This window comes from Solanum verrucosum, unplaced genomic scaffold, assembly GCF_900185275.1.
Source record: "Solanum verrucosum unplaced genomic scaffold, falcon-dt-bn FXZP01000044.1, whole genome shotgun sequence".
Taxonomy (NCBI): domain Eukaryota; kingdom Viridiplantae; phylum Streptophyta; class Magnoliopsida; order Solanales; family Solanaceae; genus Solanum; species Solanum verrucosum.
Genome location: NW_026020189.1, coordinates 454,530 through 478,094, shown reverse-complemented (window position 1 = coordinate 478,094; position 23,565 = coordinate 454,530). Strand labels below are relative to the sequence as shown.

Genomic DNA, 23,565 nt, shown 5'->3' with positions numbered 1-23,565 from the left:
AGATCTCACGCAAGTCAAGGTACATCTTGGTGGCTCCTAGGTGAATAGAATATCGTGAACTATGGGCTTCTGATAATATATGTTCTCTCACATCATCCACATTAGGAACACACAAATGACCTTGATATCTAAGTACACCATCTCCCCCTTGGGAGAAAGCTTCAACGAACTTTCTATGTATCACTTATTTCAATTCAGCTAAGGTCAGATATAGACATTTCTTGGCTTTCACATCCGTCACAAAAGATGATTCCGAACTATTTTAAGCCACAACACCACCCTTGGTGGAGTTCATTAATCAAACACCCAATCGGGCCAATATATGTACATCTCGTACCAATTCTCTTTTACCTTCCTGTATATGGACAACACTACCCATTGATAATCGGCTAAGAGCATCCGCTACTATATTTACCTTACCGGGGTGATAGAGAACACCCATATCATAATCCTTAAGTAACTCAAGCCACATTCTTTAGTGAAGATTTAGATTAAACACATATTGCAAACTTTTGTGGTCGGTAAACACATCTACATGCACACCCTACAAACAATGCCTCCAAATCTTTAAGGCAAAAACCACCGCCGCTAGTTCAAGATCATGGGTAGGATAATTATTCTCATGAACCTTAAGTTGACTTGAAGCATAGGCAATGACTTTCCCATTTTGCATAAGCACACATTCTAACCCAATTCTTGAGGCATCACAATAAACAACAAAACCATCTATCCCTTCTGGTAGAGTCAACACCGGAGCGGAAGTAAGTCTATCTTTTTATTCCTAAAAACTCTTCTCACATGTTTCAGACCATATGAACTTGGCCTTCTTTTGAGTCAAAGTTGTTAAAGGAGAGGCAATTAAATAAAGCCCCTGAACAAATCTTCTGTTGTAACCATCTAAATCCAAGAAACTTCTAATATCCAAAAGGGATAAAGGTCTAGGCCAACTTTTGACCACATCCATCTTCTTAGAATCTACCTCAATACCCTTACTTGAAACAATATGACCAAGAAAAGCTATAGACCTCAACCAAAACTCACATTTGCTAAACTTTGCAAAGAGTTGTTGGTCCTTAAGGATTTGCAACACAATCCTCAAATGATTGATGTGATCATCCTCACTTCTAGAATAAATCAATATATCATAAATGAACACAATTAAAAACATATCAAGGTATTGTCTAAACACCCTATTAGTCAAATCCATAAACGCCACCGGAGCATTAGTCAAACCAAACGACCTCATCAAAAACTCAGAATGACTATGTCAGGTTCAAAAAGCCATTTTTAGAATATCATCTTCCTTCACCCTCAATTGGTGATAACCCGACCTAAGGTCAATCTTGGAAAAGTAACTCGCTCATTGGAGTTGATCAAATAAATCATCTATTCTTGGAAAGGGATACTTATTCTTAATGGTTACCTTATTCAATTGCTAGTAGTCAATACACATACGAAGTGAACTATCTTTCTTCTTAACAAAAAAAATTGGAGTACCTCATGGAGAGATACTCGATCGGATGAAACCCTTATCAAAAAAAATCTTTCAGATGCTATTTTAATTCCTTAAGTTCTACCGGAGCCATTCGGTAAGGAGAAATAGAAATAGGTTGCATTTCTAGGAAAAGGTCAATACCAAAGTCTATTTCCCTTTCTAGAGGAATATCGGGTAGATCCTCCGGGAACAATTCCGAAAACTCATTCACAATAGGGACCGACTCAAGAGTAGAGGTTTCAGAATCAATATCCCTCACTATAACTAGATGGTACATGCAACCCTTAGAAACCATCTTTCTAGCCTTAAGATAGGAAACAAACTGACCTTTCGGCATAGAATTTCCCCCCTTCCACTCTAGGAGAGGCTCATTCGGAAACAGAAACTTGACCACACAGGTTCTACAATAAATAGAAGCATAACATGAATGCAACCAATCCATCCCAAGAATAACATCAAAATCTAGTATATCTAGCTCTACAAGATCAACAAAAGTGACTTTATGGGGTAAGGAGATGGGACACTTTCTATAAACCCTCTTAGCCATAAAAAAAATCATCAACATGAGTAGAGATAGAAAAAGATCTAACAACCCATCAGGAAGCACATCAAATCTCATTGCCATATATGGCATCACGAAAGACAAGGTAGCACCGGTATCAAGTAAAGCATAAACATCAAGTTGAAAGACTTGTGGTCCATCTTACCACAACTAAAATAAGCATTGGAACCCGCTAGACATTTACCTTCATGCTTTCTTCCACACTTCGTACAAGTAGGCAATAAAGACCCACTACCATTTCCTCCTTGAGGCTTAGGGTTAGACACCCTCTTTTTGTTGAACTTAGGAGCATTGGAGAAACCTTGCTCGGAAAACCATTATCGAAACCTAGGGCCTTGCATGAGAGAAATTACCATCACCAATTTTAGCCCTCTTTGTTTCCCTAGACCTCTCCTTAAGTTTCTCCTCTACAATCTGTTGGGCATGAACCATGATACGAGAAATATCCATTTCATAGACAAGCATAGTGGTACGACATTCTTTCACCACTAATTCAGACACACCTGAAATGAACCTGCTCATCCTTGCCCAAAAGTTGGTAACTATAGAAGAAGCATACCTTGACAATTGAGTGAACCTAAAAACATATTCTTTCACACTCATGTTACCTTGTTTGAGTTTTATAAATTGAAGAACTTTTGCCTCCCTCATCTCAAGAGGAAAGAACCTATTAAGAAAAGAAGACTTGAACCTTTCCCACTCTAGGGGACCAACATCTTCTGGTCTAGCTTCTTTTCATTAGTTGAACCAAACTTGAACAACACCTTTCAGTTGATAATCGGCAAATTCCACCTTTTCCACTGGAGTCACTCCCATAATAGCCAACACCTAGTAAACCTCATCAATGAACTCTTGATGATCTTGCTCAACCTTAGAACTATAGAATTCCAAAGGATTCATCTTAGTGAAGTCCCTCACTGTAACACCTTGTAGGTTAGTAGGACAACTAGGGCTAAGCGTGAGGGCAACAAGAGTCAAGGCAACGGGCAAGAACCAAGGTCAAGGCTGCCCCAAGGCTTCCTAAGCACTGCCCCACTTCACGACCACCACCACGACTCGTGGTGACCACCACTGCTCGTGGTGTGTATTGTGGTGGCTAAGGAAGTAGCTAGGTTAAAGCTGCCTCAAAGTGGCTCACCTTCATGAGCCACTTCACGGCCAGTGGTGAAGACCACGGCTCATGGGAAGGCTCATGAAGGTGCCTTCAATTTGTGAAGGCCAAGACACCAAGGCCAAGCCACTGCCAAGGACCATGGGCAGGACCAGGACTCATGGTGTGGACCATGGCTCGTAAAGCCTGCCGTGGTGCCTGGGACTAGGCTGCCTAGTGATGGGCACTTTGGTAAATTCCTTTTTAAGTTAGCTTTAAGTTAGGTCATTTTGTGAGGTCCTAGTACACCTTTATAAACTATTTTACGCCCTTAAACACCCCAATTAAGTCTTTAATTCCAAAACCCCAAAAGATTCCAAAGTTTTTCCTCTATAAAATTCTCTCTCTAGAAAACTCAAGAAAGAAGAAGAAGAAGAAGAAGAAGACGAGAATCAAGCTAGGTCAAATTTCTCCAATCTTCCAAGCTTTGTGAGGGCTTTGTATCCAAGGTATGATAGCTTATTCATCCATGAATCCCTCTAGAATTCCCCAATTTGATGAAGAATTCTTCAATTCAAGTTAGGGTTTCTTCATTGTTGTGGGTTATGTTGTATGTTGACCCAATTGAGTTGGTACTGGATGTTTATGATAGAATTAGTAGTGAATTATGTTATTATGATGATATTACACATTTTCCATGTCTAACCCTAGTTTAATTGATGGAATTGTAGTAATGTGGGTTTATGCCTTGTGAGGGGAAATTGAGGATTTATTGATGATATTTTAGATATGATAATATGTATAGTAATTGTATAATAATAAAAGCATGTATACATGAATTGAATTAGAGTAATGTATATGTGATCGATCATGACTAGTAAGTCTTGAGATTGAACCTTTATGATGATATATGACTAGAATCACTTAAGAATGAAACATGTGATTAGAATGCCTTGAAATCTAGATAAGTATGATGAGTTTTTGAAGTAAAGCTAAGGGGTGTATGCTTGGCCCTAATGGATATTGACAATGAGAAGAAAGTTCACACATAGTTCGGTTCGAGTCTCCAAGAAGAAAGGATGTCACACCTAGTTGAGTTCGGGCTTCCAAAGTAAAGGGGGAACTCTCACATATTAGGGTCCGGTTTCCCCAAAGTAGGTCTTATGAGATAGAAGCCTTCACATAAAGAGGTCCGGGTTTCTAGTAATAATCTCAGTATCCAGTGAATTAAGACATACTTGAAAAGGGTATCTCCTAGTGTTCAAAAGCATTAATGAACTAAGACGTGCTTGAGAAAGCATCTCCATGAGTTCAATACCTAATGAACTTAGACATTCTTAATAATGTATTTCATAGTGTTCATAAAGAATCATGAACTTAGACATGCTTAGTGAAGTATCTCATAGTGTTCAAACTAATAAAGAAGAGTAACTAAGATGTGCTTAAAGAAGTATCTCCTAGTGTTCCAATGTCTTAAGAGATTGACTAGTTTTCCCCAACCAAGAAGTAAGATTATGAAAACCTAAATTGCTACTTAGCATGGTAGGATTATGGGGTTTTATTCATGAATTGCACAAGTATGACTTAAGGTTACCTAGAAAGTGTTTCTCTTATATGATGTATGTTTATATAGGATTGTGCTATAGTTGCCTTCCTAAAGGTGAGAGATTCCCTTGTGTATGAGAAGTACGCTAAGTATGAGATCAAAGATGGTATGTATGTATGATTGCCTAAGGTAATACTCAGTATGGATGGGATTATGGGGTCTTATCCATGCATTGCACAAGTATGACTTGAAGCTACTTATGAGGTGTTCCTATTATGATATGAGGGACTAAGGGTTGACTAATGCTTATATGACTCCTATGTTGGATATTATTCTTATGCCTATGTTATTGTCTCTTATGTTATAGTTTATGTTTCATGAAGTATCTCTTATGGTTATGGGATATGACTTACGTTGACTAACTCTTATTTTATGCTCTTATGGTGTTATGCTAGCTATCATATTTAGTACTTTTGTACTGATACAAACTCTTGCCTACATTCTTATCAAATGTAGGGTCCGACGATATTGAGTTCCATTCTTGAGGATAGGTTCCTAGTAGAGGAAGGAGTTGAAGACTTGGTGAGTCCTCATAGCATCGAGGATTTGATCACCTTTCCTTTATGTCTTTCTTTTATATTTTAGACTATTGTATGGGTTGTGTCCCAAGATTTATTCAAGTTGTGTTAGATGGTTTGAGACAAGTGTAATAAGACTTCCGCTTTGTTTTTAGAAAGACTTTGATTGTATGGAAAAATGTTTTAAAATTTCAGCGCTTTATATTATCTTATGTTATGATATGCTAAAGGGCTTGTATGAGACCCCTTTGGGGTCGAGTACGCCATGTTCATCTAGGGTGTACCCTTGGGTTGTGACAAACTTGGTAATTAGAGCACAAGGTTTAGAATGGTTCTAGGATTTTTCAAACCACGTGTAGTAGAGGTTTAAGAAACTTCACTTCTTCATTCTCTAAGTTGTGCCATAGAGTTTGGCTCTATTAGGTCTTTCTCCTAATCCGTGCCCGTTGGTTTTTAAGGTATGGCTAATACAAAGGCAAATGCTAGGAGGAATGAGGAAGATAATGTGGTTCAAGAGGTTCCTCCCCAAGCTCATCTTCAAGCTCTAATTGAACTTATAGGGGAGAATGTGACTAATGCGGAGTTTAGGTCGGCTATCCTAATGTTGGCTCAAGCCATGACGGCTCAAGTCAATTGAGATATGGTAGCTTCGGTGAATCCTAATGTGAATTCTGCGGCTTTAAGAGTGAGAGAGTTTATAAAAATGAACCCTCCATAGTTTTATGGCTCCAAAGTGGAGGAAGATCCTCAAGAGTTTATAGATGAGGTTTATAAGGTTCTAGTTATCATGGTGGTGACTTCAGGAGAGAAAGAAGAGTTAGCCGCTTACCAATTGAGAGTTGTAGAACAAGTATGGTATGAACAATGGAAAGATGGTAGGCCGGAAAGAGTGGGTCCAATAGTGTGGGAAATGTTCAAACTAGCATTTCTTGATAGGTTCTTTCACCGAGAGTTGAGGGAATCTAAGGTGGAAAAATTAATTAACCTTAGGCAAGGTAGCATGAGTGTTAAGGAGTATGCCTTGAAATTTACCAAATTATCCAAGTATGCTCCATCTATGGTGGCATATTTGAGAGATAAGATGAGTAGGTTCTTGACGGATGTGTCCAACTTGGTAGAAAAAAAATGCCGTACGACAATGTTCCTTCATGATATGTATATCTAATGTCTTATGGTTTACGCCCAACAAATTGATGAGTCAAACTCAAGGAAAAGAATAGGAAGGCAAAAAGGGCTAGGACCAGTGATGGGAAGTTCTCCAATGCTAAGTCCGATGGACAAGGTAGACCTAAGTTTAAACAAAGGTATTCCGGTCAAGATTCTCCCAATACCCGTAGGTTTAACCAAGATAAAGGTAGTGGGTCTCCATTACCTAAGCCTATTTGCACCAAGTGTGGAAGGAATTACCATGGTAAGTGCCTAGCTGGCATGGAGGGTTGGTATGGTTGTGGAAAGAATGGGAACAAAATGAGAGATTGCCCGGTACTTAAGGCTAAGGGGAGAGTGGATAAGTAAGTTGCCACTAGTGGTACAGAGGGGGAGCCTCAAAAGAAGAATATGTTTTATGTCCTCCAAGCTACAAGTGAGCAAGAGTGACCTCCGAATATTAATACTGGTATATGCTTTATGCTTTAATAGATTACGGTATTGTTTGGTCTTTTGTGACTTGATATGTTAGACTTTGAAGTTGTCTTTAGTATGAAAGATGTTTAGAATAGTTCGTATAGGCTTACTCCCAAGGGAGAGATGGTGTGCTTAGATAGCAAGGTCGTTGTGTGTTAATGTGTTGCCATGATTTCTTTATATGATGCATGTTCATGAAAGCTTGTGCTTAAAAGGAAAATGAGTTTGCATGATTATTTCCCCATGTTGTAGTGCATTGAGTATGAGTTGTGAGATGAATATATGAGCATGCCTTAGTTTGGAGTTGAAAGATTCCTCCTAGAATAAATGCTTTTTGAGAGTAAAATTACATATGAGCTCCATGAGTGTATGTTGAGCATGTATTAGCTAGGAGATGGTAGTTCCTCATTGAATATGTGTAGATATAGAATTCCATGCATAATGGGTTGTTAGATGTAGTTCCTACTTCCTTGTGTTGCATTGAGTAAGTTATCTTGAAGTTGAAGTTTTCCTCCTTTGTTTATGTGCATTTAGATGAGTGCATGCATGATGGGTTGCTAGTCTAGAGTCGTGACCTTAAGAAGTGCCTAGAATGTCATTCGAGGACGAATGTCCCCAAGGGGGAGATATTGTAACACCTCGTAGCTTAGTAGGCCAACTAGGGCTAAGCGTGACGGCAAAAAGAGTCAAGGGAAGGGGAAAGAGCCAAGGCTAGGGGAAAAGGCCAAGGCTGCCCCAAGGCTTCCTAAGCACTGCCTCATTTCACGACCACCACCACGGCTCATAGTGGCTAAGGCAGTAGCTAGGTTGAAGCTTCCTCAAAGTGGCTCACCTTCACGAGCCACTTCACAGCCAGTGGTGAAGACCACAACTCATGTGAAGGTTCGTGAATGTGCCTTCAATTTGTGAAGGCCAAGCCACTACCCAAGGACCACGGCTCGTGGAGCCTACCGTGGTGCCTGGGAGTAGGCTGCCTAGTGAGGGGCACTTTGGTAAATTCCTTTTTAAGTTTGCTTTCAGTGAGGTTGTTTTGTATCGTCCTAGTACACCTATATAATCAATTTTAAGCCCTTAACCACCCCAATCAAGTCATTAATTCCAAAACCCCAAAAGATCCCAAAGTTTTTCCTCTAAAAAATTCTCTCTCTAGAAAACTCAAGAAAGAAGAAGAAGAAGAGAATCAACCTAGGTCAAATTCTTTCAATTTTCCAAGATTTGTGAAGGCTTTGTATCCAAGGTATGATAGATTATTCATCCATGGATTCTTCCATCCATGGAGCCCTCTAGAATTCCCCAATTTGATGAAGAATTCTCCAATTCAACTTAAGGTTTCTTCAATGTTCTGGGTTATGTTGTATGTTGACCCAATTGAGTGGGTATTGGTTGTTTATGATAGAATTAGTAGTGAATCATGTTATTACGATGATATTACATGTTTTTCCATGGCTAACCCTAGTTTAATTGATGAAATTATAGTAATGTGGGTTTACACCTTGTGAGGGGAAATTGAGGTATTATAGATGATCTTCTAGAATTGATAATATGTATAGTAATTGTTCAAGAATAAAAGCATGTAGACATGAATTGAATTAGAGTAATGTATATGTGATGGATCATGACTAGTAAGGTTTGAGATTGAACCTTTATGATGATATATGACTAGAATCACTTAAGAATGAAGCATGTGATTAGAATGCCTTGAAATCTAGATAAATATGATGATTTTAAGAAGTAAACTTTCAGAGTAAGGCTTGTAGTCATGAATGTAGAATTCGAGGGCTTTGAGAGTAAATCTAATATGTTGAATTATGCTTGTAATGGTTTTGAGAGTGAAGTCTGTTTGAGAATGGTAGACTAGTAGATATCATTGTTGTGGAAGGACTTTACTCACCTCATCTACCTTATGAATGTTTGAATGCATAAAGTGAAAGAATCACTTGAGACATGGATTGGTTGTCAAGGATATCCCTCCATGAGGCAAGAGTTAAGAAAGGCTTAATAACTAGCCTAAGGGGTGTATGCTTGGCCCTAATAGTATTGACAATTAGATGGAAGTTCACACATAGTCCGGTCTAGGTCTCCAAGAAGAAAGGATGCTCACACCTAGTTGAGTCCGGGCTTCCAAAGTAAAGGGGGAACTCTCACATAGTAGGGTCCGGGTTTCCCCAAAGTAGGTCTCATGAGATGGAAGCCTTCACACAGTGAGGTCCGAGTTTCTAGTAACAATTTTCGTATCTAATGAACTAAGACATACTTGAAAAGGGTATCTCCTAGTGTTCAAAAGCATTAATGAACTAAGACGTGCTTGAGAAAGCATCTCCTAGAGTTCAATACCTAATGAACTTATACATGCTTAATAAAGTATCTCATAGTGTTCATAAAGAATCATGAACTTAGACATGCTTAGTGAAGTATCTCATAGTGTTCAAATTAATAAAGAAGAGTAACTAAGATGTGCTTAAAGAACTATCTCCTAGTGTTCCAATGTCTTAAGAGAGGGACTAGTTTTACCCAACCAAGAAGTAAAATTATGAGGACCTAAAGTGGTACTTATCATGGGTGGGATTATGGGGTCTTATTCATGCATTGCACAAGTATGACTTAAGGTTACCTAGAAAGTGTTTCTCTTATATGATGTATGTTTATATAGCATTGCGCTATAGTTGTCTTCCTTGTTATGATTGACTAAAGGTGAGAGATTCCCTTGTGTATGAGAAGTAAGCTAAGTATGAGATCAAAGATGGTATGCATATATGATTGCCTAAGCTGATACTCAGTATGGATGGGATTATAGGGTCTTATCCATGTATTGAACAAGTATGACTTGAAGCTACTTTTGAGGTGTTCCTATTATGATATGAAGGACTAAGGGTTGACTAATGCTTATATGATGCCTATGTTGGAGATTATGCTTATGACTATGTTATTGTCTCTTATGTTATAGTTTATGTTTCATGAAGTGTCTCTTATGATTGTGGCATATGCCTTATGTTGACTAACCCTTATGTTATGCTCTTATGATGTTATGCTAGCTATCATATTTAGTACTTTTGTACTAACACATACTCTTGCCTACATTCTTATCAAATGTAGGGTCCGACTATATTGAGTTCCATTGTTGAGGATAGGTTCCTGGTAGAGAAAGGAGTTGAAGACTTGGTGAGTCCTCATAGCATCGAGGATTTGATCACCTTTCCTTTATGTCTTTCTTTTATATTTTAGACTATTGTATGGGTTGTGTCCCAAGAGTAAATCAAGTTGTGTTAGATGGTTTGAGACAAGTGCAATAAGACTTCCGCTTTGATTTTATAAAGACGTTGATATTATGGAAAAATGTTTTAAAATTTCAGCACTTTATATTATCTTATGTTATAATATGCAAAGGGGCTTGTATGAGACCCCTTCGGGGTCTAGTATGCCATGTTACGTCTAGGGTGTACCCCTGGTTCATGACACTCACTCTAGATGCCGCCGTACCCATATTTTGGTTCACGGGGACCACAACCTCTCCTATTGTCTTGGGCCGTCACGACTTGAGCTAAAACTTGAAAAGCAGTTCTAAACTCCACATTAGTCACTTGCTCTGCCAAAGGGTCAACAAGAGCTTGAGGAGGAGCTTCTTGACCAACATTTTCTCTCTCATTCCTTCTAGTAATAGCTCTTTGAGTAGTCATATCCTGTAAACCATCGGGTAAGGATTAGGAGAGAGACCTTATAGAGTTAAACTCTATCGCACGACTTAGAGAAAAGAAGAAGTGAAGTTTCCTAAACATCTTGTAGCCTCTCATTCATAAATGTGGCGCACTTACCACTTTTGAACAAGACTCTACTTGACGTGGTTTTGAGACATCCTAGAACCTTTCAAAACCATGTGCTCTGATACAAAGTTTGTTACGACCCAGGGGCACCCCCTAGATGAAACATGACATACAAGACCTCGAGAGGCCTCATATAAGCCACTTAGCTTTCATAGTCAAGATAATAGAAATCAATAAGATTTATAACACGTTTAAACATAACCAAAGTTTTATAAAACTAAGCGGAAGTCTAATACACTTGTCTCAATAAAAGATCTAATACAGTAGAATCTCGGGACACAACCTATACGACATTGTTCAAAACTCAAATGAAAAGAACATAAGGAAGTTGTGGCAATATCCTTGGATGAATGAGGACTCACCAATCTTCAACTCTTCTTCTACTATGGAAACTAGCCACAGGGATGAGAATTTGGAACACCGGAGCTGACATTTGGATAAGTAATGTAGGCAAGAGTATGCGTTAGTACAAAAATGTACTAAATATGATAACTTGCATAAACATAACATAAATGTTAGACAACATAAGTCATAAAGCATAACCAATGCACATAATAGATCATTTCACATATAGGGAGTACTTCTTGATGTAACCTCAATTCATACATAGTCAAGACATGGGTAATCCACCACTAGTCTTACTCATCATGGAAGGTAAATTCAAGCAACAATCCAAGTTCATGACCTATCCTACCTTATCTTTTAAATACATGTGGAATCACCTCTTGCCTTACTGTAAAAAATCATGGATAATCGCCTTTAGCCCTTCTTACCTTGGGATCATAGGTAGATCCTCTTGTCCCTCTTACAATAGGATCATGGGTAGTCACCTCTTGTCCAACATACTTTAGGATAATGGGTAGTCGCCTCTTGTCCTTTCATCAAGTGACATGAGTATTCACCTCTTGTCTTTTACTTAGGATCATGGGTATTCGCCTCTAGTCCGACTCTAAAGAATATGGGTAATCACCTCATATTCTTCTAATTAAAGTTCAAGGGTAATCGCCTCTAGCCTCATCAATTTCATTGTTCCTAAGCATAGATTCGTTTTAGGTGAGCACTCTTTTCAACTTAGAATCATTCAATGTGAGAAAGCCTTTCACATTCATACATAAGATCATGTGGGAAAGATCCATTCCACAAAAATTACATCAATTATCAACCATTCATAACATATGCTTCTTTCTCAAAGCAATTCATATCATCATCATCACATATGCTACAATCTCAAAGAAAGACATATCACATCTTATTTATCCTATAAGAATACACATAAATCCATAAATTCTCCTTTCATAGAGTAAAACTCATTACATCAATTTTATTCTAAAACATTAGGTTAAGCATGGGTACATGGGAATTCATCATAAAACCGTAGAATCATCTCAATACATGCATAAACAATCATAATCCAATCAATTGAATCAACATTCATAAAGACCCACAACTTAGAAGAAAACCCTAACTCAAATTGGGGAATTTCTACTTTTCAATTGGAGAACTTAGGGGCTCCATGGATGCAAGGATTCCATGGATGAAAAAGATATCATACCTTGATATCAAAGCCCAAGAATAATTGGATAATGGAGACTTGACCTTCAACCCTAGCTTCAACCCTTCTTCTTCTTCATGTTCTAGAGAGAGAAATATTTTGGAGAGGAAGAACTTTAGTATTCTTTTGGATTTCTAGAAGAATAACTTGAATGGGTTGAATTTGGGGTTAAAATCACTTATATAGGGGTCTTAGGCAAGGGTAAAAGGACATAGTATTGGGATAAAATAATTAGGAAAATACCTAACTGCCCTTAAAATAATTGTCGACCCATCGTCCTACGAAGCCTAATTGACGGACCGTGGATTGACCAATGGTCTATCCTACATCACCGTCGTTCCTTGTCAGAAGCTCATAATTTGGGATCTGGACCATGGACCCTTAACCACGAACCGTGGATTGATCGATGGAATCTATGTCCAGGCCGTAGTTTTGGACTTTTTTTCTGAGAGTTGTTTGGGTGACCAACCACGGACCAGACCTACAGTCCATAGTCCTATCCATAGGCTATGGTTGGCCTTCGTTGGATGGCACCTGCAACTCCTGAAAACTACTATCTTGTCCTTTCTCGAATCGGAGGTGTTACATTTATTGTCTTTCCTGATCTTTCCATGGACCATCTCTATCTCTTTAACCATGATTCTCTTCTTGAGGATATTAAGGACTTTTTTTGGCCCCTTAATACCCAGTCGAGAACCCATCCCGTAGTTTCCAATTATCTAATGTCTTCATCAAATGAGGCATACACAACCTTTTCTTCAAGTAGAGTCCCGTGTTGCTCCCCAATGACATTCACACTTTTAGTTTCTATGCCCATCATATGCTTTGTTAAGAAACTAATTCTCATCATCATCTAGTCATATTTTCATCTCGTTCCTCTTATTTCCTTCTAGATTCATTGGTCAATGTTGAAGTGACAATACAACCTCCTTAAAATATTTCCATAAAAAGTAGTCTTGAATTCCACCCAAGTAGTGATTGATCTTCGAGGCAACTCATTAAGCCATGTGGTCACATTTGTAGTTGATGAGAAGGGAAACACTCTTAATTGGACTGATTCTCATACTCGACATTTTTAAAGTGTAACGTACTTTCACAAAATTCCTCAAGTATTGATTAGCATCATCCAGTGCTTTACCTCAATATAATCCCTTCATTGGGAGTAAATGGAGCACCGTACTTGTCACTTGAAATATGCAACTTTCACAAAATTCCTCAAGTATTGATTAGCATCATCCACTGCTTTACCTCGAAATAATCCCTTCATTTGGAGTACATGAAGCATCATACTTGTCACGTGAAATATGCTGCAGCCTACCTTGGTGGTAGGTAAATTTCACCGGCTATACGTAGATCTAATGAGTGGTGAACTTGCACTTATTTAGAGCTCTTATCTTATGATTTTGTGCCACTCAAAGTAGAGTGAGAGGCTAATAATGCATTGAGTTGTGTTGTTTCTGGTGTTTTGATGTTGGGAAATAAAATGCAAATCAAAAGTGGAATCAAAGCTGAAAAAGAGAAAAACCTTGTAGAAAAACAAGCTCAAGGTATCACACCTGCGGAACACTGGTCGCTTAAGCGAACTGATCAACGAAGTCAGCTATCTGCTTAAGTGTAGATGCAGGGCTCACTTTTGCGAACTGGGCTAAAAGGGCAGAGGCCGCTTAAGTGAACTTCATTTCGCTTTTGCGAACCTCCTACGACTTTTGTGAAACCCGTATTTTCTGACAAGGGCAGAATGAAAAATTCTCAAGCGTTGGGCACAAATTCAGAATATAGGATTAGAGTTGGGAAATGATTCCTCATCCCAAAATTGGTAGAGAGAGAACATGATAGAGAGATAAACATATTAAAAAAATAGATATCTTAGTGTTCTTCATTTAGGGGTTAAGACATTGAAGGCAAGTTGCCTCAGATTACAATTGTTGATTTAAAATTTGTGTTTTTATTTGGTAATATATTTTACTCTTTCTTTATTTATTTGTTTTTAATTTCTATAAATGTGGGTGTGATTACTTATATAAAATTGGGGCTTTTGTGCTAGAAATAGACAAAGCTACTTGGGTGTTTGATTAATTGCTTTCATGTTTGAATTTATGGGGTGGAAGTGCACGCTCAATCCTAGCTTTCGATCTCCGCTCCATGCTTGAAAGAGATTAATTTGTGTGTAGAATTATATTGATAATCACATTTGTGAATTTGAATTAAATTTGATATTGAAAGAGAAAAGTTCAGGGTTTTATTGTTTGGTGCAAGACTTCCTTCTAAGAGAAGTCTAAGTTAAGTTAGTGGGTTATTTTGTATAAAATGCTTTGAGATCGAAAGATAATAAGTATAATTGATGATGACCTAGCCTACCCATTAGTAGTTGATTGATTGTGGATTGAATTGCAATGGACCGTTGAGTGTTGATTGAACCTGGAGTTTTCCCAAATCCCATACATTTCTTGTTTGATATCATCTTGGCCCCAGTTCGTATTTATATTAGAAAATTGCCTTCTATTTCATATTTTTGTATCTTGTATGTCTATGTTCATACTAGTATGTAGTTAGTCTTTATCTTTTTAATTGTCGTTATAATGTTCCTTGTGGGATTTAACCCCGACTCTTTGTTTGGTATTTTTATTAACGACGACCGCTCACAGTTTTAACTAGTTTTTTGGAGGGTGATTTGAGCTAAAGAACAATTAGGCGGATTGAATTGATTTAAAATTTCTATTTAGCTCTTTCTATCTAGATTAAGAATAGTTGTATTTATTTTATTTTGTTTTGTTTCTATAGCTTCTTGCAATCGTTGCATCTAATGAGTTTCCCTCTACCGGTCTATGTCAATAAGGGTCGTGTATGCCAAGCTTATTAGGGACAAGAAAGTCCTAAGCCAATCCTTCGATGTATTGAGCAGTCTCAAAGAAGTGTCACTAGCTCGGTGTTGTGACCTGTTCTACTTTGGTATTAGGCTTAATAGTCTTTGGGCTAGGATGAGATAAACCATGAGGGTGGAAAATCCTTATTATCCAATGGACGAAAAGAGCGAAGAAGAGTCTCATGACTTGCACCTTGCTTGGTGTGATGAGACAAGCCAATTCATGTTCAAAGTTGAAAAGTTTGAAACCGAGCCAAGCGAAGAGGGGAAGGTGGATATAGAAGATATCTTGAGCTTGTGTAACCAACATAAAGCAATAAAATGAAAGAATCTGAAATAAGTAGCATAATACTAGATTTGCAAAAAAAAGCAAAGAAGATCATATTTGGTAACTTTAGTTCATGTGAAGATGAGAGTGTCACTGACTTGAAGGCCAAAAATTATGAAGTTCAATGCTCACGTGGCCTAGTGATTCTTTCACTCTTGCCAATGATCCAAAATGAAAATATGACTGGAATTGGGTAAAATATTCAACTCTTCAAAGTGGAGAGATTGGGTGAAGCGCTTGATGCTCTCTTGCACTCCCCAAGCTCTTTGAAGTAAAATTGATCTCAATTTGGGGAAAAGGTTCATTGCCTCATAGTGGAAACACAAAGGGTGATGTACCTGGAGTCACCCCGCACCGTTAAATTGTGTGCTTGATGGGAGGCACCCCATTTGTATCTAACTTAGTTTAATTTTGAGTTTTTAATTTCTAGATTAGGTTTAAATTCTTGTTTTTGACTAATCCTCATGATTTTTGACATATGGAGTCAATTCGAATAGATTTAGAGGCATGAATCTTGAAGGAAATGAAGTTTGAGGCTAAAACCCTATTAGAAAATGACTTGGGAGGCATTTTGGGTGCCCAAGATCACCCACTGAGCCTGGAGAATCGCCCAATAGAGCCCCAAGCTCGCACAATAGGATAGTGAGTAGCTTTGGAAAAATGGCCTCAAGAGCTGCAAAAGTGAACAAGAGTTCGCTTAAGTGAAGTCCGCAAAAGCAGCTCCGCTCACAAAAATGGTCATCGCTTAAAGGAACCCCTAACTTTCAACAACAGTCGCAAAAGCAACAAAATGTCACATAAGAGAAGGTAAGGCATTTCAAAAGGGAGTTTAAGGGAGTCAAACAGACAAAACTAACAAAATAAAAGGTCTAACTTCTTGTTCTGCCTTTCCACTTGTTCCAAAACAATTCCAACCTTTTGGTCGTTATTGTGCAAACATAATTCGATATGTTTTTCTCACTTTTACTCTCTTAAAGTTGTAATAATTATTGTTATTTTTTGATTTCTTTGTTGAAAGTTTTGGGTTGTTTGTGGGTAGTAACTTTTCTATCTTGAGGGATAAAATTGTGATGGTGTTGGCTAAATTCTTTATCTAAATGTTTAGGTGCATGTGTCGGGGCTTATTAGAAGTATTTGGGAAAGTCTTGATTACCCATTTCATTAATTAATTTTTGAAATTAGTTTAGGTACCATTTGGTTAATAAAATGCCCAAATGAGCTCTAAAATGATTCCCAAACTTTTTGTGCCGAAATGATTGAATTTATTGGTTGCTTGTTGTTAATTTTACACTGATGGCAGTCTAAATCTCATGCTAAATGTCGAAATCAAAGTTGGTTGTTCAAGTTGAAGGAGGTGACAATTCACTTTTGCGAACATGCTATTGCTTAAGGGATGTTCGCTTATGCGAAGTACTTTGGTTTTGCGACTTTCGCTTAAGCGGCCTTTTGGCCACTTCAACGATGTTTGGTTAGCATCACTTTTGCGGTATCTAGGGTAGTTTCCTACTAGTGTGAATTTTTCAGAATGCTTGTTTTGTTCTAATTTGAGTTCCAACCATTTTCTTTGACTTCTAATTATTAAATAGCATTGTTTAACATATAATTCACACACTCATATGCTATTGTGATTTACATATTCTCACAAGTCAAGAATGGCACACGAAATTGGTTTTGAGGAGGAAGTGGTGGTCGACTATGACCAATATCGATTTGTCTCTCTTCGGAAACAAGAAATTTATTATGCTGATTTGATGAAGAAGAACCTACTTTCGGAGAGAGGTATATCTCTTGATAAAGTTTAGGAAACACTTCCAACTTTCCACCAAAGGTTGATGGTATTCGGTTTGATATGCTTTGCAGCTGAACCGTGCAAGGAAAATGAGAAATGGGTTCGGGAGTTTTATGCCAACCTTATGAAGATCGACATGGAATCAAAGTTTATCACTATCCTGGGCAGGTTTGTCGATTATCGGCCGGAAGCAATCAATTGGGTATATGGGTTACTCAACCATGATATCAAGGCCTTGTGATCCTAAATTAAATTTATGTCAAATATACCAAAACAACATTTTAATTTTGTGGCACTAAACATGCTACGTGAAAAATAGAAATTAAAGTGTTGCAAAAAAAAGAAAAAGAGTCATTATTTTTTAAGCAGACCAAAATTAGATTTTAGATCTTTCTTTTTTAAACGAAGGGAGAAAATGTTTATTTGATGGTATAAAATTTGATTACTTTTAATTTCAAAATCAATAATTTTTATTTTTTTTATTTTCTAGACTTGGAATACAAATTGTCATTACAAAAGTTAAATAGCATTTAATTTTTTTAGATTAAACGGGTAAAATTATGCGGGTAATAACCAAATTTTTTAGCCTATTTGATCCAAAAGTAGATAAGGAAAAATTATTTGGATGAGTACCTTTTAATAAATAATTATTGATTTTAGCGATACTTATTATTTCTTACTATCATTTATATCAATACATAGTAATACTATGTTAAATTTGCAATATATACTAAATGTGAATAATGTATGCAATACATATGTGTTATAATTGTTTTTTAAAATATATTATGTTTGTATAGTAAGAAATTGACACATTGTATTATAAGTGTATTAAAATATTTGATAAATGTATTATCTATCAATAAATTTTTTATTATAAATGAATAATAAATTGTTCTTTGTAATATGTATTAAAACTGTAGTATAAATGTATTAAAAGTGATCAAGTGGGAAAAAAAAGTCATGGATATAAATGGTAAATATTTTTTAATATTGTATATTTATGTAAGTTTCCAAGTAAATTTGGGTGGGTGATAAGTGATAACTCAAACTGATTTCTAGTCCTTCTAACTTAGCCAATTTCAGCTCAATTCGTCCACTTTACACCCCTAATATACACTAATGGATACGGTTATTATCTTCATCTTCCACTAAATCTGAAAACATAAAGATTTAAGGCCATTAGCTTAGATCCTTACTTGAAGTTCCTCTTCAACCCTGTAACCGGACTTGCGCATCGGCAGAGAAGAAAGTCTTTCATCTTTATGTTTTTATGGCTTTGTAGTAGACTGGGTTGTGTACATATTCTGGATCCGTTTTGAGTTTATACATAAGACCATCGGATCTCGAATTTATTTGATTAAAAAAAAAAAAAGAATATCCTTCTTCACAGGGTTGTTAGATACTTGTGACTATTCTAATAAAATATAGAAGGTTGAATTTTTTTTTTCTAGTCAGAAAATTATTTTAGTAATAAAATACAATGGTCCCGCGCAATCGATACTGAATAAAATCAATAAAATAAGATGATCAAACAAGAAATGTACATCAGCAGGAATATCCAATTATAATAATTTCTCCGTTTTAGTTTATATGTTTTATTTAAATTAAAAATACATCAAATATATCAAAATGTTTTTAAAACTTAATAGTATTAAATATGAAAAATTAAATTTGAAAATTAGACAAAAGAAAAAGAAGTAAAGAAACATTCCTTTGAAAGGACTAACAAACAAATTAAAAGGGAGTATTATATTCGATTATGCAGTAGAGCACATTTGAATAAGTTTTTTTCACGCATTACATTACATTACAATACAATATTATAAGAGCAACACACAAAACGAGATGTCAAAAAACCAACTCATTTTGATGCTCCTGAACAACCTTAAATAATATAATGGCACACCATATATGGAAGTTAATTAGTACAAACATGACACACTCTAATTAAATATATGTTTGTAAAATAAAATAGTGAACCTTTAAAATTAGGCCTCTAAAATGAGTTAGTTGATGAGTAATCCCAAAGACAATCATCCATTTCTTGGTAATCACTCATTTCATAAGTAAAGTTTATGTCTTCATGAGTAGTCCACATATTTGGTGAATCCATAGGAAAGTCATTAATAGCTTGAATTTGTGTTGGAGATAGTCCTACTGTAACTGGTGCTTCATGGCCATGACTAGTAGAAGCCATGAAATTTGTGTTTTGAACTGTAATTGCAACCTGTTGTGCAGCCAAACGTATATCTTCAGGGGAAGAACTTGCTGGTTTAGGGAAATGTTCAATCAACTCTGGGAAATTTAACTTAGCTGCATGTCCCCTGAGGTGAAATGCAGCTGAATCATATGCAGCCGCCGCCATCTCCGCTGTCTCAAAACTCCCTAGCCATATCCTCGTTTTCTTTCCTGGCTCACGGATTTCGGACACCCATTTACCCCATTTCCTTTTTCTAACACCTCTATATTCTGATGTTATACCACCCATTCTCTTGCCATCTTCCATTCTATTAATCAAGCAAAAGTGTGATCAAGTTAAGTATATATATAGTTAAGAGTACTTATTAAAGGGAACTTCCATGTTCTTTCAGAGGATTTGTGTGGGACAAGAGTGTTGAGTTTTAATATCTAAGAGTAATGCGTTACGGGTTAGCAGCAACTATATGAGACTCAGCACGTTTGTTATATATTGATTAATTAATAATGTTTTCAACTGTCGGTTTCTTAACAATATCTGGGGAGAAATTTAAATATTATTAGCTAAGGAAGAGGATAAATGGATGAGGTTCTTTGTTAGGTGATGTTTTCCTGTTCTAAGACACGGTTTTTAAGTAGGTGTCAAGTTCTCAGCTCAACTTTGATTTTTAAAAAAAAGTTAATTAAATGGCCCCACTCCACCTCGTACATTTTCCCACATCACTTCAACTAAAATGGAACCTACTGCTGCTCTTAAGGAACCTGTTAGATATTACCAAAAAAAAAAAAGGAACCTGCTAGAATGTTTGCGGTGATTTTTTTTTTTTTTTTTTTTACCATAGTTGTATTTTTTTATAGTTAAAATGAATTTATTTTTTATTTGGCTAGTAACTTATCTCGTAGGAAAATGTTTATGACAGACACAATCCATAACAATAGTGCTTCTCTCAACAAACCATAGAAATCTGTATGTTTAAATCAAATCACCTTTAAATTCAAAATCTCAAAAGAAAATGTTGTTTTTCCTTGAAAATGTCTTAGTAGTAAAGCCAATAAGTTTAAAGTAAACGTCTCTTTGAAATGAAAATCCCAAAAATTGATTTAATTTATTTGAAAATCCCAAACTCCTTGAGTAAATCAATAACACGCTCTCTCAGATCCCAAAACAAGTAAAATCTAACGCAAATATTCCCTCCGTCCCATTTTATTTGGCACCATTTCCTTTTTGGTCAGTTTCAAAAAAAATTTCACATTTCCTTATATGGTAAGTATTTAAAGGTACAATTCCTCGGTTACCCTTGTTGGTCCCACTTAATCTTAAAATAATACTCCAATACATTTATGAGGAGAGAAAAAAGTGAGTCTACTTTTTAAAGGACAATTTGGTAAACATTTCAAAGTCTTCATTTATTTCTTAAACTTCATGCCCGGTCAAATGTTGCCACATAAAATGGGACGGAGGGAGTACCATTTAATGATCTCAAATTTAGATTTTTCTCATTTCCACCCCAAACCATGTAAAATGGAGATGTCATGTGTATGAATGCAAGCCAAATACAATCAATCCATTCAGAGTGCATTCGTACTAACTTGGAACTCCAGTCAATCTAAGTCTATGGCCTCTGGCCTACAATCACAATAATCATCATAAAAGCTTGAAAAAACCAATATAACCACACAATCACAATAAAAACCACCAACATGTCTAAATCTAAGTTTAAACTACGTAAGAGCATTCTAAGGATCCTACAATGCCAAACAAAAAGTTGGCTTGCAGGTGCGACTCCTTGCCTAGTTATCCTTCTTCCTTGGTGATGCCCACACTCCACAGAAGAGGCATCGGTGGTGTGAGCCAGTCTCCGTAGGAGTGACTATACCAGTGACTGAAGCACCAACAGACTTGAAATTTATATTCCCAATTTCGAATGGACCCTTGGGATTTTATCGGGGTCCAATGAATGCAAACTGAATAAATCTACCACCCAACCAAAAAAAATATTTTGGATTCAATAGAATAAATAAAATGACAAACAAATTTCGTCTCGGTGAAATACTAACATAAGTCAAGAATATCATAAAAACAACAAATCAAATAAGAATCCAAACATAACCTGACCATTATGGGATCTAAACCAAATGTCCTATTAGACTTAAACTCAACATTCAAGAGCTAACGGTGCTAATCAAAAGCTAGTTAGAGCCTGTTTATCAAGAATGTTGACCAAAGTCAACCCTTTCTAAATAAAAGCTCCTAAATGAAAAATCTCATCCAAAGCTCTCCCAACTACCTCATGAAGTGTGCCACCCATTCTACACATCAAATACATTACATAGAAACTACGGAAGGGAAGATGCTTGTGCTACTCTCCTTTACCATATAGCTAAACATTTTATCGGAGAACCAAAATTATTTCAAGACAGGAGTCTCCAAATTCTGAGTAATCTAAGTTGTCCAAACTTATACAATTTTATCCATTACAAACATGTCTTTCTTAGTAAAGTTATGATTCGTCCAGATTGCAATTTGGATTGCTAGAAGGAACGTTTCATCAGTGGTCTAACTCCTCTCTTTGCAGTTAAAGTAAGGATGAAAATCCAAGATCGCAATAATGGTAATATCCCTTATGGCAATCTTACTTATGGTGATTTGGTAAGCACCGTCAATGTTGTAGCCCTTGAGTTTTGTACAGATATTAAACTCAAACATCAGCTCAAGAAAGAGCAATCTTCCTCTAGAAAGGAACTTGGAAGTTTCTGTAGAGATTTTGGTTTTATCACTCCACCTGATAAGATCAAGAAAGATAAAAAGGAAAAATCTCATAGGAAGAAATCTCAAAGAAGAGATGATCCTGCCAGACCAAAGAAGAAGAAACATAGGTCCAAGAGATCTAGGGATACCAAGTTAGATGTATGTTGGACATGTGGAAAGACTGGTCACAAAGCTAGTGAATGTCGCTCTGGTGCCAAGAAAAAGATCAATCTTCTTAATATGGACGAAGAAACCAAAGGTTTAAAAAGGTGATATGTTGTGAAAGGTTATTAATTCGAAAAATAGTGTTTTCTATTACAAAATTACTTTCATCTTGTGAAAGGGTTTAAACAAAAGGAAAATGAAGATCTTTTCCAAGGATAGTAGTAGTAATACCATCTAGATTCATAAAATAAGGTTTTATCTGTGTGATAAAAGGTATTCCAAGAATAATATCTTCATTGATATCTTCAGTTTTAACAAAATTATTTGTTAAACAAATGCCATTATTGCTAATATGAGCTTTAGAAAGCTTGTAATTTATTTTCAAAGGTTCTCCTGTAGCGGAGTATAGTTTTGAAGTACTTTGTTGCAAATACTTAGTTGGAACAATACCTTTTACAATGCAATTCCTATCTGCACCACTGTCAAGCAAAGCAATCTTGTTAATAACGAAATATTTACTAACAACTATTCTTATAGGTATATGATGACTCTGAGGTTTAATTGAAGATATTACCGTTACTCCTGATGCTGCAGAAGTAGAAGTGTCATTACCTGTATTGGTAACTAAATGTTCGGCTAGGTGATCATTATTGATATTGGAGAGGTCAATACCAATATTATCATCGTCTTCGTGGGAAGAATCTTGGTTAGACTCAAGGTCATGGAAAGTAGTTCTTTTAGGAACTTGATTGGTGAGGATGTCAGTCTCAACGATAACTTCTCTGTTGACATTAATGATCCTAATGTCATGGATTCCCCGACACTCAATGTCAAAACCAAAAACTTGAACAGTAAAATCAACACTTGTGAAATAGCTATTATTTATCGAGTTTATTATCGTCTTATGAAAACTCATCTTGCTCATAAAGCTCGTAATGAGAGTATAAATTATTTTTCCATATAGTGGCATTTCACTATTCTAATAGCATCCAATATGAAGCTACAAGACAAAATACTTTTGGAAAAGATATTTCCATTATCTCTACTGAATCTGGTTGGAGTAATTGTTTTGTTCAACTACTCGGTCAATATCTGCAGTTGTGAGCAAACTACTGCTGGACATGTGGAAAGACTGGTCACAAAGCTAGTGAATGCCGCTAATATCCTATATTATCACTTGGAACTTCTCCAAGAATAATGTAGACCGC

At 36.5% G+C, this 23,565-nt stretch overlaps 1 protein-coding gene across 1 annotated transcript; it reads right to left on the bottom strand.

The window, feature by feature from the left end:
- Positions 1–19,243: 19,243 nt before the first annotated feature.
- On the bottom strand, positions 19,244–19,735 carry LOC125829395 (ethylene-responsive transcription factor ERF022-like). The gene has a single exon (XM_049508620.1). The coding sequence runs from the start codon at positions 19,733–19,735 to the stop codon at positions 19,244–19,246; it is 492 nt and encodes a 163-aa protein (XP_049364577.1).
- Positions 19,736–23,565: the final 3,830 nt, after the last annotated feature.